Raw genomic sequence first — 12,539 nt, 5'->3', positions numbered from 1 at the left:
GTTCCTTGTTTTATAAATTAGTTCTCTACAAGATTCAAATTGAAGAAATAATTTGAGATGGATCCAACTGCAGATGCCAGTTTGTTGGATAAAGCCCTTGTTAGGTCCTGTGTTGAATTTTTTCCACTCTTTTCTCTACTTATTTAGTTTATTTGTTGTTATAGCTTTTATATTACATGGTGATGAGATAAATTAATTTTTGTAAAATTTTCCTATTAATAAAGTAAAATGAATTTAAAAAAACCCAAAACAAATCCACTCCTTGGTCACCTGCAGAGGTGACGCTTCTTACTTGCCTCAGGCAACCGAACCGAGTGCTATTTTTTACATGCCGGAGGTCAAAGCTCACCGCGCATCGAGAAATCGGGAGCGCAGGATCATGACTGCTTCACACGTGCTCTGCTTGAGCTGCATCTGGATAGAGCTGAACTTGCGGTGGATGATGCTGACCATCCGCTCGATCTCCTTGGGTGAAATGGGCCGGGTCCTACTTTGCTCCCGCAGTAGATTCATGACGTGGGTGGTGAACTCGTTGCATGCCTGGGACAACAGGAGAAAGAGCAAGGAGAAACCCTCAGGACCGGAGGAGTCACTCACGGGATGCTGCACAAGCTGGCACCAAGACGACACAAAACCCACCCCGCTGCTGCTGAAGAGTCTTCCCCATACCATGATCTTAAGATGTCCACACAAACTCTACAGAAACCCATGTTTTTGTAAACTGGAAGTCCACATCTAAAACCAGGTACAATCCTTTGATTTTTAATGTGCATGTGTCTCCCTCTCCCACCCTGGTCGACCAGCTTGAACAAGAATCTACAGCTGCAGTTGCTGATAATTTTATTCCATCAACAACAAAAAAATAAATTGGAAAGACTTGTGCTCATGGAAATTTCAGGATAATTGTCCTGACAAGTATAATTACAGTATTTGAGCAGAAAATTGAAACTGTTGGATTACAGTGACACCACAATACAGTCACCGTTAAGGACGAGGTGGTTGGGCACCTATTTATGGATGGAAGGCACATACATATGCATGCATGTGAGCACGCATATGCGCATGAGGGAAAGCTGTGACCTGACACTGCCATCCGAAACAGACTTACACTCTTGTCAAGTGGGCCAAACAGCCTGGCCTCCTGTCACCAGGTGATGGACCAGGTGATGGCCTTTCCAATCAGGTAACTGCAATGGGCCTCCAGCCCTTACAGCCACTTTTCCTGACACCAACCAAACATGCATGTAGCTGCCTTATTCTGAATCCATCCCTTGGTCCATCAGGGTCAGTACTGCCTGCTCAAACTGGCAGCAGCTCTCCGGGGTTTCAGGCCGAAAAGGGTCTTTCACAATACCTACTACCTCGTCTTTTTAGCTGGAGATGCTGGGAATTGAACCTAGGACGTTCTGCAAACCATGCAGATGCTCTGCCACTGACCCACGGCCCCTCCTGGATGGAAATCATTCCCCTGAAAGGGAAACCATTTGCAGACATGCACAACACGTGTTGCTTTGTGCTACTTGATGGGGGGGGGGAATGGAAATCAACAGCTGGCAAAAAGGAAAGTTTGTTTGGAGGACATGGCCGTTAAGAAGTATTGTCCTTGGTTTGGACTGAGCTGAAAGAGAGAGAAATAGAGAAGAGATCTGTACATCAGATAAGGTCTGTTTTTATCGTCTGCCATATTGTGTCAAACAAGCATAATTATAAATGAGCAGTCAGTCTCTTGTCCGGTTTCAGTCAAACCAACGGCATCTACACCTTGCTGACATCCCCCAGTCCTCCCTGTCACCCCCTCTACAACCCCCCTCTTTTTTCTTTGCCATCAAGTTGCAGCCAACTTAGGACAACCTCGTAGGGTTTTCAAAGCAACAGATTTCCGAAGTGGTTTGCAGCTTGCAGCTTTTGTAATGTAAACAGCCTTGCCTGTCTTCCTGGAAGTAGAGGAGGAAGAAAAAGAGGAGATTGGATTTATATCCCGCCCTTCACTACCTGGTAGGTTCAAGAACTCTTGTTAGGACTGAAGAAAAAGCATAAAATCCCACATCCACCCCCCTAGTGTTTCTATGGCCACATGGACAGCTATAGGGTGCCCTATCTAACCTAGGCATGGCACAAAGATTCACCAATGTCAGTCCCATGAGAACCAACACTTGGGGCACAACTTCAGGAATAATTATGGCTTCTACTCCCATGCGCTCTCACAACACCCCCCGCCCCGGAATTCAACATGACAAGCGAAGGGGAAGAAAAACAGAACTTAAGGAAATGAAAGTTAAGCCTGAGCTTGACAGTGTCCTCTCTTTAACTTCCTTGTCTTAGAGGGGTGTCAAACTCCTCCTTCTGCCCATCCTGTTGTACTGCTTCCTGTTTTGCTTTCACTGAAGTAATACATGTGGGCCACTGACCACTGGGTAACACTGCTTGCCTCCTTTAGCTGCCAAATGCAGGCTTATGCCTGTAATGCATGACTGCATGTCTTCCTGAAGGGTTACAAGTACCAGCTTCCGCTCATTATACCATCTGAGGGTTTCAAGGGCTAGCCATTGCCCACTTTTTTTTTTGCAGCAAAGCAAGAGATGTTCACAACATGAACACACATAACAAATTTAATAAAAATGAAGTTTTAGTAATAAAAATGCCCCTCCAAACTGCACGACTCTATTTTGGATCAGCAATCTTCCAACAGAAGTGGAGGTGCTGCCTGGCTAGCCACAGGAGGCACTGCGTGGGTGACCGAGGGCAATGGGCTAAGCAGGTTGCACTGCCAAGACAAGGGGCGGTGGTGCCGGATGAGTCGCCAGCAAATAGCCGTGGTTAGGGAGGTCGTCTGGAAAGCAGTAAACCGTCCTTGCTCCTTAGCGGCAATTAAGAGGAAGCGGAGCCCATCGCCATTATTTCCTAGGTTGCCTCCAGCACGGGCCCACCAGTAAAGCGGTGGAGCTCCCCCTCCCATCGCGGTTGCTCCTCCGTGGTGCTTATTTATTTATTTAACTTTCGACTTTATAACCCGCTCGAACCCCCCTTTTTCAGGGGGTCTCTGAGCGGCTTACAGGCAGGTGCTAATCACAATTGTTCCCTAACTAGGGCCACACATTCCTATACGGGGGTGGGTTTTCTGCCTTATTTCACTGGTCAGTGCTCTAGCTGCCCCAAGTCAAAACACTATCAGCCAATGACCATGCTTGGAATATGTCACATGGAGCCCAAAATATATGCATTTAACTCCCCACTGGGGCCAAGCCACTTCAGTAAAAATGGTGCGGGGAGGAAGGCGCTACAGTCCCAAGCTGAACCCGGGTCCTGGAGGGTTTAAAAATAACACTCCCCCTCCGATTCTCTAGCAGACCAGTATGAGGAAAAGATGGCTGCAATTTGGTTTCCAGTGCTCAGCTACATGTCAGATAGAGGCATTCTCCCTAATAATCCACTCTACTGGAATATGCTGTATTTTTGACAAATTATTTTTTATTATAGCCTCCTGTATCCATCAGATGGGATTTAGTTCATGAGATTCAGTTTGTTAAGGTAAAGTTTCAAAAACAGGTGTTTTGTGATGTAAAACAAAACACTAATGAAAAAGTTATAAGGTTGTATGGTTGTGTAATTGTTATCTGAGTTATCGATTAAGGATTTAAGAAGGCTGGCTAGGATAGAATAATCTGAGAGTGCTTATGCCCAGGGGTCATTTCCTGCGGGAGCGCACAGGAGCGGAGCTCCGGCAGTAAAGAGCCCAGGGGGCGGGCACATGCAACAAGCCCCACCCCCTGCTCCCAGCAGCCCTCAGCCAGAGCAAGAAGCAGCCAGGTAAGCTGCAGAGCCCCCCCCCGGTCCAAAACAGTCCAGTGGCACCCTTAAGACCAAGTTTTATTCAGGTAGAAGCTCCCCCTCCTCTGTGAGGGCATATCTGCACTTTTCTTCCCCCCCCCCAATAGCTAGCAATCCAAAACAGTCCAGTGGAGCCTGAGCAGTGGGTGTTACCTTCTGACATACTTCCGGTGATGTCAGGGTGTGTGGCATATGCAAATAAGTTATGCTAATGAGTTGTGCTAGTGAGCTCCTGCACCTCTTTTTCTACCAAATGACCCCTGCTTATGCCTAAAACCGATCTCTACCAAACGTTCTGTCAAAATTTACCATAGAATAAAGAAACAATGGCTTGGTGTTGTTGTTGTTTTTTGTTAAAAAAAACATTCCCCACAGCTACTGTGTGGCTGCAAGGGAACCCAGACTCAACTCCTTTAAAAACCTATCGTGTCGTTTGGTCCTTCAGCAGTTGAGCAGACCAGCTCTCACCAGCTTTCAGGGATGATGCAGACCAACTGATTCAGAGTGCAAAGTAGGACACCTGCCTCCAGCAAATTTGGATGCGTGTCCGGCAATGATAGGACAGGGTCATGGCTCAGTGACAGAGTATCTGCTTTGCACGTAGAAGGTCCCAGATTCAATCCCTGGCATCTCCAGGCAAATGAATCAGGTAGCAGATGACTTGAAAGACCCCTGACCGAGACCTTGGAGAGCCTCTGACAGATAGGGTAGTGAATACTGACTGTGATGGATGAAGGTCTGACTTGGTATAGGACAGCTTCAGATGCATGTTTAGTAATAATGATTATAGCCACAGAGATGGAAAATGCCATCATGGCTCCCATCATGAAAAGCGCAAACAGAGAACAACTGAGATTAAAGATGCTGAACGCAGAATGCTGCCAGAAGTTCACATTCCAGGTTTCTAGGGGCCCAGCTCTTGTTGATTAGCCACAGGCCAAGTCTGACTGAGATTTCACTGCATACCTCAGCCTTTCGGTCAGCCTGGGTGAGGAGCAAAGAGGGCAGGTTATTCAACTAGATTGGTGTAATGTATCCAGTCCAGACCGCGTGGCTGGCTCAGGCTCCACGCGGTCAGACACAAACGTCGAGCTTCACTCCAAGAGACAATGGACTATGCGGATCCTAGCCCGCTCCAATCAGGGGGCTAGGTTCCCGGCCAAGAGCCTATGGGACTCTCGGCCACTGTAAATAACCTATTGGGAAGTAGGGGTGTGTTTTGGGTGGCGGTTTCTCGGGGGATATAAGCCGGCCTGTGAGCCGGCCAAAGTCGTCTTGTTCCTGTTTGAATAAAGTACGCTTTGCTGAAATCACTCTCCGTCTGTGTACTTTTCATTGCCCAAAGGCTAGGTAGTGGGAAGTTGAGAACTTCTTATTTCCCAAACCCTAAAATGGCTGTAGGCAGATCTACTTGCGACACAGGCCAAACCAGCTGGTTTCTCATCTCCCCACACTTTTTTATGTTCTGAGAGTAAGTCAGAGAATTCAGTGTACATGCAGGAGAACTGTGTTCTGATTTCGCTTCAGGCTGTGCCAGGGAGGAGGAGGAGGAGGAGATTGGATTTATACCCTGCCTTTCACTACCCAAAGGAGTCTCAGAACAGCTTAAAATCTCCTTTCCCTTCCCCTCCCCACAACAGACACCCTGTGAGGGAGGTGGGGCTGAGAGAGCTCTTTCCAGAACAGCTCTGAGAGAAATGTGACTGGCCCAAGGTCACACCAGCATCAGCATGTGGAGGAGTGAGGAATCAAACCCAATTCTCCCAGATGAGAGTCTGCGCTCCTAGCCACTACACCAAACTGGCTCTCAGACACGCCACAGGCATGTGACTACACCATATAAAGCACATTTAGTAGTAGTGATGTAGCTGTGGTCTGAAGGCAGTGAGAACCTCTGGCCAGGTTAGGCACTCAAGGAATACCAAGTCCAGGACAAGCTGGCTAATTAATGCTCACATTCTCTCTCTCCTCTCCTTCAGTAAGAGGTGGAATGAAATTGGATGTTACACAGAGTCCCGTGTAAGAGAGAACTCAAGTCACTAGTGTTTTGGATTGGAGGCATCAGGCCCACGGCATTATTTGGGGACCAATGAGAAGCTGTTTAAAAATATTTAGAAATACAGCTTGCCTCAAGGAATGTTCCACATCTAATAAATCCACAGAAACACCTTTTGAGCTGGAGACTGATCACATTCTTATTTTCATTTGGCCATTCCTGACATTCATGCAATAATCTCTTTCTAAGATAAGGTAGGATAAGAAAAAGTGACCAGTCTAAGAAGAAGAAGAAGAGATTGGATTTATACCCCGCCCTTCACTTGGAGTCTCAGAGCGGCTTACAAACTCCTTTCCCTTCCCCTCCCCGCAACAGACACCCTCCTGTGAGGTAGGTGGGGCTGAGAGAGCTCTGACACAAACTGCTCTTTCAGGAACAGCTGTGCCAGAGCTTGTGACTAAGACCAAACAGGACATGTCATGGTTGAATAGGGGATGTGAGCCCAGGTCTACTTAGTTTAAGTCAAGAACCAAAAAGGTAAGAAAGAAACCTAGTAGAGGGCCAATAGTTAAAACCTCATATATACTTGTTGTAAGTAAAAATACATGTATTTATTTTGAGAAAAGTTAAAAAAAACATATAAGGGCCCAATGAAAGCCCCATTACAAAGCACAAATGACATACACACGAGGAGCAATTATTGTGACCTAATGCGTTTTGGCCCAATAAGGCCTTCTTCAGAGGTCAACCAATTTGAAGTGCAAATACGCATATGTTACAAAGAACTGGCAAAGAATATGTCAATAGTGGACCAAAAAAGGAATGTTCCAAAGCAAGATGAATAGACACGAGACAGGAATGTTTATGAGGCCTCTTAGGAATAAGTCATGTGTCCAGTGCATATGCGCAGGTAGTAAAAGATATCAGAGCCAAAATGTCCTCAAGAGAAAGTTTAAGACCCCCACACCTCCCGCTATGCCATCATTGGCTTCATAGCAGAGAGCTGACATCTTGTCCAGGATCACCTAAGGCCCAGTTTAACTGAAGTGGTAAAGCTTTTCTTGGAACGGAATAGGTTAGGCCTGATTGAAATGTGATGCTATTGGATCATGCCACCTTTCATGCACCCAATGCTTCATTTAACTCAGGCTCTCGGCAGCTTTGTATGTGCTGTTAGCACTCCAGACGCCAGAGATCCCATTGCCTGGGTAAATGTTGTATTGGTGTGCTAATGTTGCACACCCAATGGCCCAGCACGGATAGCAGTGCGGCTTAAATGAGAGCATATTAAAGATCAGATTGGTAAATTCTTCCTGCCTGCTACCAACACAGGTAAATTAAGCATTTTGCATCAAGTAGGGCAGCTCGGTTATCTGCTGGAACATTTTTTCCATGACCTAAACTACCTGCCCATAGAAAATTAGAATGTCAAAGAGAAGGGTCCCACTCAGCCTTCTTTCAAAATGCTCTTTCTATCTGCCGGGAGACTCTGTTCCTTGGGAAGCGATGAAAACTGTAAGCACAACATTGCAGTCTGAAGTATACAATGTGGGGGGGGGGGATCTCTCTCTTTCACTGTTGGTTCTACTTGAATGCATACAAATCGTGGCCAACAACACAACGGATAAAGTGGAAATCAGGCCTACCCCCTCATCCATGGGACCACGCCGGGTTTTTTTTTTGCCTCTGCTGTGCTAAGAGACATAGCACCACGCACAAGACTGGTACCTGTTCGTATTTCTCCAACTCAGTGTGGTAAATCTGTCGAATCTGAGAAAGTTTCGCTCTGTAGTCGGAATGCTCGACAGAATTGTCTGAGCCGGCACCCCCAGATGCTGCCGCCGCCGCTGCCGCCGCCGCCGAACCCCCTCCTTTCTCAGGTCCCGCTACCCCTTCTGCTAAGAGCATGTTGTCCAGGCGCATCAGCTGAGGGTCTGTTGGTTCTTCCTCTTGAGCCCCTCGAATACTCAACACTGTGTAAGAGAGAGAGGAGAGCAAAATGAGCAGATTAAAACATGGAACAATAGCAACAGTTCCTCTAGGGCAGTGGTGGCGGCGAACCTATGGCATGGATGCCAGAGGTGGCACTCAGAGCCCTCTCTGTGGGCACATGTACCATCGCCCCAGCCAGGCCCAGACCACCATTAAAGTGTCGAATTCTCTGCCAAATAATTGTAAGTAAATGAAATCATTTGGGATTGCTTTCCTTACTTTGTTTGGATTATCTTAAATTAGTGTATGAGTTGTTTTTTCTAAAGTAAAACCTCAGTATTCAGGTTAGATTGCCGTGTTGGCACTTTGCGATAAATAAGTGGGTTTTGGGTCGCAGTTTGGGCACTCGGTCTCTAAAAGGTTCGCCATCACTGCTCTAGGGTTATGCCCTAGCAATCAGTTGGATCAAGCCAGCTTTTCCACTAAATCCCTGACAATTCACCCCCTTACCACAGCTCCCACCCCACGTGGCTTTTGTACATGCAGGTCCCATGATCCACAGCATCACTTTTTTTTTTAGCATCACCTTTTTTGATGATCAAAGAGGCTTGTCAGGTCCCCCCTGGCGACCGGCGGGGGATGGGGGGGAGATGGGGGGGAGGGTTGCCAGATCCAGGTTGAGAAACTCCTGGAGATTTGGGGGAGGAGCCTGGGGAGCACAAGGACCTCAGTGGGGAACAAGGCCATAGAGCCCACCCTCCGTTTCCTCCAGGGGAACTGATCTCTGTACTCTGGAGATGAGCCGTAATTCCCGGGGGTCCCCAGATCCCACCTGGGGGCTTGCAACCCTATGATCAAAGGGGCTCATCCCTTCTTTTTTACTAGCAGAAAAAGCTGGTTGGATACAACATGATGGCTGCGGTCACACACACTAAATAAACCACTTTCTATGCACTTTCCAACTGGATTTTGCCAGTTCACACAAGTAAAACCCAGTTGGAAAGTGGAGTGAAAGTGGATTCTTTAGTGCGTGTGACCACAGCCACTGTCTCTGCACACTGGAGCTGGATATCCTGCTGCTGTTCATAGAAGAAAATCAAGACGCACTTGAAAAATATATCAAGGGACACAGCATGGTGGCTCCCCTCCCCTCAGCCTGCTCTATAATTTATTTACTTCATCTGCAAAAGCCTTTCTAACATTGGACTTCTGAAGGAGGGCCTGTGAGCACTTTGCATCTCCCCCCTCCTTTCCCACCAAAAATTCATCAACAGGTTTGCTATTCAGGCTAATTGCAAAACAAACAAATAAGACAAAACAGTTAACTGTAGGCTGTGAAACAATGAAGATACCATTTGAAAACAGTAATGAATTATCATTATTTTAAAACCACATTTAGTACATTTTCTATCATTGTAAATGATTGAGTGAACAGTTCTCCTTGGCTTCTAAGCTCGAGCAGTAGGAATCAGCCTACGGGTACAAAATAAAAATTAAGAAGTGAAGTAACAACACCTACTAATGACAAAGGACAGTTTTTCAGGCTACTGTGCTAAATATACAACAGGCCAGTTCTTCCTCCTTGGAGATATTGGCAATTATATGCAAGTGACCAAGAAGAGAAATTTTTACAACACTATTAGGTTTGCCCACTTTGGCCAATGCTTGCAAATGGCACCATAATGATATGAAAAGGAAGACGCCACGTATACAGTGCCTGAAAGGAATATTTGACCATTTTTAACAGGAATATTTAACTTATTTTGATTAACTATTTGATCCTTTAACTACAGGCAAACAACAGGCAATCAAGCCCCCTTGACCCAAGAGGAAAGGGGGGGGGGTTATGAATGACTGACTGAATGGACGGCTGGCACCCTGACCCTAAATCCTCACTCAAAACTCCACAAATGCGTCCTGTGAATGAAAAAAAAAATGTCCTGATAGTTTTAAGTTTTCACTTAAAAAATTATCAATAAGCAGCCATGGCATTAATTCACAGAAATCTATTATTTGTTTATTAAAATAGCCATTGAATGCCTTTTCCCACAGGAATGGGCCCTATTGCATTAATACCACCTAAAGCAGGAAAGGGGAGGGAGGGAGCCCAAACAGCTCATCTGTGCAGCCGATCCTGGGAATCAGTAATTCTATGTGATAGGAATGTTTATGTTTCCCCCCAAAAGAAGTCATGAACCTACGGAGGTTATGCTAGCTTTCAATACTTCAGCAGCCTCTGGCACGAACACATATTTTCTTTAATTAAATTGAGAAATACTTGCTTAAAACAATACTGACGAAACTTCTCAGAAGAAAAAGGAGCTGGAAACGGAAGATGACATGAACAGATAAATTCACACACACACACACACGCACAGAGGAGGCCGGGCAAGAGACGAGGCTGGGGTAGCGGAGGGAAAGGGTTATCATGCAGTAAAGTAAAGGTAAAGGTTCCCTTGCTCGAAAGCCAGTTGAGTCCGACTCTAGGGTTGCGGTGCTCCTCTCTGTTTCAAAGCCGAAGAGCCAGCGCTTTCCGAAGACGTTTCCGTGGTCATGTGGCCGGCATGACTAAACACCAAGGCGCACGGAACGCTGTTCCCTTCCCACTGAAGTGGTACCTATTTATCTACTTGCAATTTCTTGCTTTCGAACTGCTAGGTTGGCAGGAGCTGGAACTAGAGACGGGAGCTCACTCCATCATGTGGCAACCCGGGTCTCAAACTGCTGAACTACCGACCTTCCACAGCCTGCAGTGCAGCGTCTTAACCACTTGAGCCACCGCAGCTCCATATCATGCAGCACTCTAATACAAAATGGTTGATGCTTTTCTTAAAAGCTTAAGAGTCTGGATTTGTCTGAAGAGGCAGATGTTTATAAAAATACCTAAACAGCTACATAGCATTATGTAGCCTACATAGCCTAAATGGCTACATAGTATTATTTACACATTTAGTTGTTCCCTGAGGTAGAAAGAACCCACCACAGAAGCTGCCAACTAGAAGGCCTTGGGCCAAGTTTGCCCCACATGCGCAGATAGGCAATTAAAAAAAACCCAAAACACCTCCCTAGCGGCAGACGGGATCTGCAGGTTCAGGCTGCCAAATCCGTTCTGCGGGCGCCCCCCCCCACGTTCAGACATCTGGCCATGCACAACAACTGCGCAGGGAACACTTGTGATGTGGTGCCTTTTAACCTGGGCTCCAAGTCGTCCTATGACGGGATAAAAGTATGGCTGGGGAACGCAGTCTCAGGTCTTTTCTTGACAGGGAGGTTTTATATTGCCAGATTTTCTGGACTGTATATATGTGTAATTAACAGGGGTCATTTCATAGAAAAAGAGCTAGGGGGACTCATTAGCATAACTCATTAGCATATGCCACACCCCCTGACATCACCGGAAGTGTGTCCACCCCACAGCCGGCGGCGACCTCCAGCGGGCACCAGCAGGGAACTCCAGGCCCCGCCCTCCCGCACCTCACCCGGGGGGATGACGTCCCCCCGCGTCCCCCCCAAAATGACCCCTGAGTAAGCTTACCTATCCAAGCTACTGGCACTCAGTACCAGTGAATACCACCACACAAAAAAGCTATGATTACACATATGTATAATTCAGAAAATTTGGCAATATAAAATGTTGCTTCTTTAATGTAGATTAGGAATGGAAGAGGGGATATATTGCCGCTTGCAAGCCGCAACAATATACCAATGAACTACAGCTAAAATGTAAGTGTCTGGTGCCAGTCAGGAAGAAGCAAAACCATCTGCAGCTGGCACAAGAGTTAAGATGCGGCCAGAATGTTCAAATCAGTCAGTAAATACGGGGAATGTCGTGCCCTCTGTGTGTGTCTGGCCGAGCCCTGTAGGCTGTTGCCAGTTCTGGTTGCTTCTGTAGCGTTTGCAGGTCAGCCACATGAGGTTGTGACAGCAAAGGTGGACCTGAGGCCAATTCAAGAGGACACTTATTTATCGAGGGCATCATGTTCTCCTCATGATAAGACCAGACAGAAGACTGTTCACACGTAGACTGAACTTACAGTGGAGAAGGAGCATCAGTATTTTTAAAAAATAAGCATCTCACTTTGAAAATAATTACACATGAAGAATAGTACCACTCGGTTAGATTTCTATGAGTTTCGCAAATCTGAGACTGTTTGACATGAGAACAATCAGTAAATGAATTTGATTCCAAATTATGTCTCTGCTCTGTCTTGGCTATCTTTCTGCGGGAAAGGTTTTGCAATGTTTAGACGAAGGATGAAACCAACAGGGTCTTGAACATTTAAAACAAGGTACAGCAGCACATAAGACAAAGAGGGCTCTAGTCTATGAGAGCTTGACCTGGAGCATATGCCTTCCTCAGGAATGAATCACTCTGCATTTGTGGCCAACCACAGGTATGTGTCCTGCCACTCTGCTGAGCAAAGTTGGAAACCTCTTGTCCAGTCTAAGGACTCCCCCTCCAAATTAGGTTGACTCTTCCACCAACAGAAAAGCCACTTAAGTTGGGCTGGAGGAACTTCTTCCAGCCTAACTTAGGATACTTCTTATTGTACCTTCAGAATTTGAACCAATGTATCAGTGACGATGGCTCAGAGCCCCTAGTGAAAGTTGTGGACACACATTGTCCCTTCTGAATGTCTTGGATGGCAGCAACTTTTTAATTTGTTAAATTTATTTAATTTATTTTTTGGATTTATATCCCACCCTCCCCGAAGGCTCAGGCTTAATGAGTTATTCCTGTGAAAGACAAGCAGAGTGGTCCCTCTCCCCTTCATGCTGATTT

The 12,539-nt window shown here is 46.3% G+C and overlaps 1 protein-coding gene across 1 annotated transcript in view; it reads right to left on the bottom strand.

Annotated features, from left to right (window-relative positions):
- LOC107107275 (pre-B-cell leukemia transcription factor 1) overlaps positions 1-12,539 on the bottom strand; it is a 306,057-nt gene that overhangs the window by 55,228 nt on the left and 238,290 nt on the right. The window contains exons 2-3 of the mRNA XM_015407546.1: positions 7,553-7,797; positions 350-540 (exon numbers count right to left, since the gene is read on the bottom strand). Of these exons, the coding sequence (XP_015263032.1) occupies positions 350-540; positions 7,553-7,797 (436 nt within the window). The remainder of the gene's footprint in view (positions 1-349; positions 541-7,552; positions 7,798-12,539) is intronic.

This window comes from Gekko japonicus, unplaced genomic scaffold (assembly GCF_001447785.1).
Source record: "Gekko japonicus isolate JY-2015 unplaced genomic scaffold, Gekko_japonicus_V1.1 scaffold1117, whole genome shotgun sequence".
Lineage (NCBI taxonomy): Eukaryota > Metazoa > Chordata > Lepidosauria > Squamata > Gekkonidae > Gekko > Gekko japonicus.
This window is presented reverse-complemented; position numbering and strand designations above follow the sequence as displayed.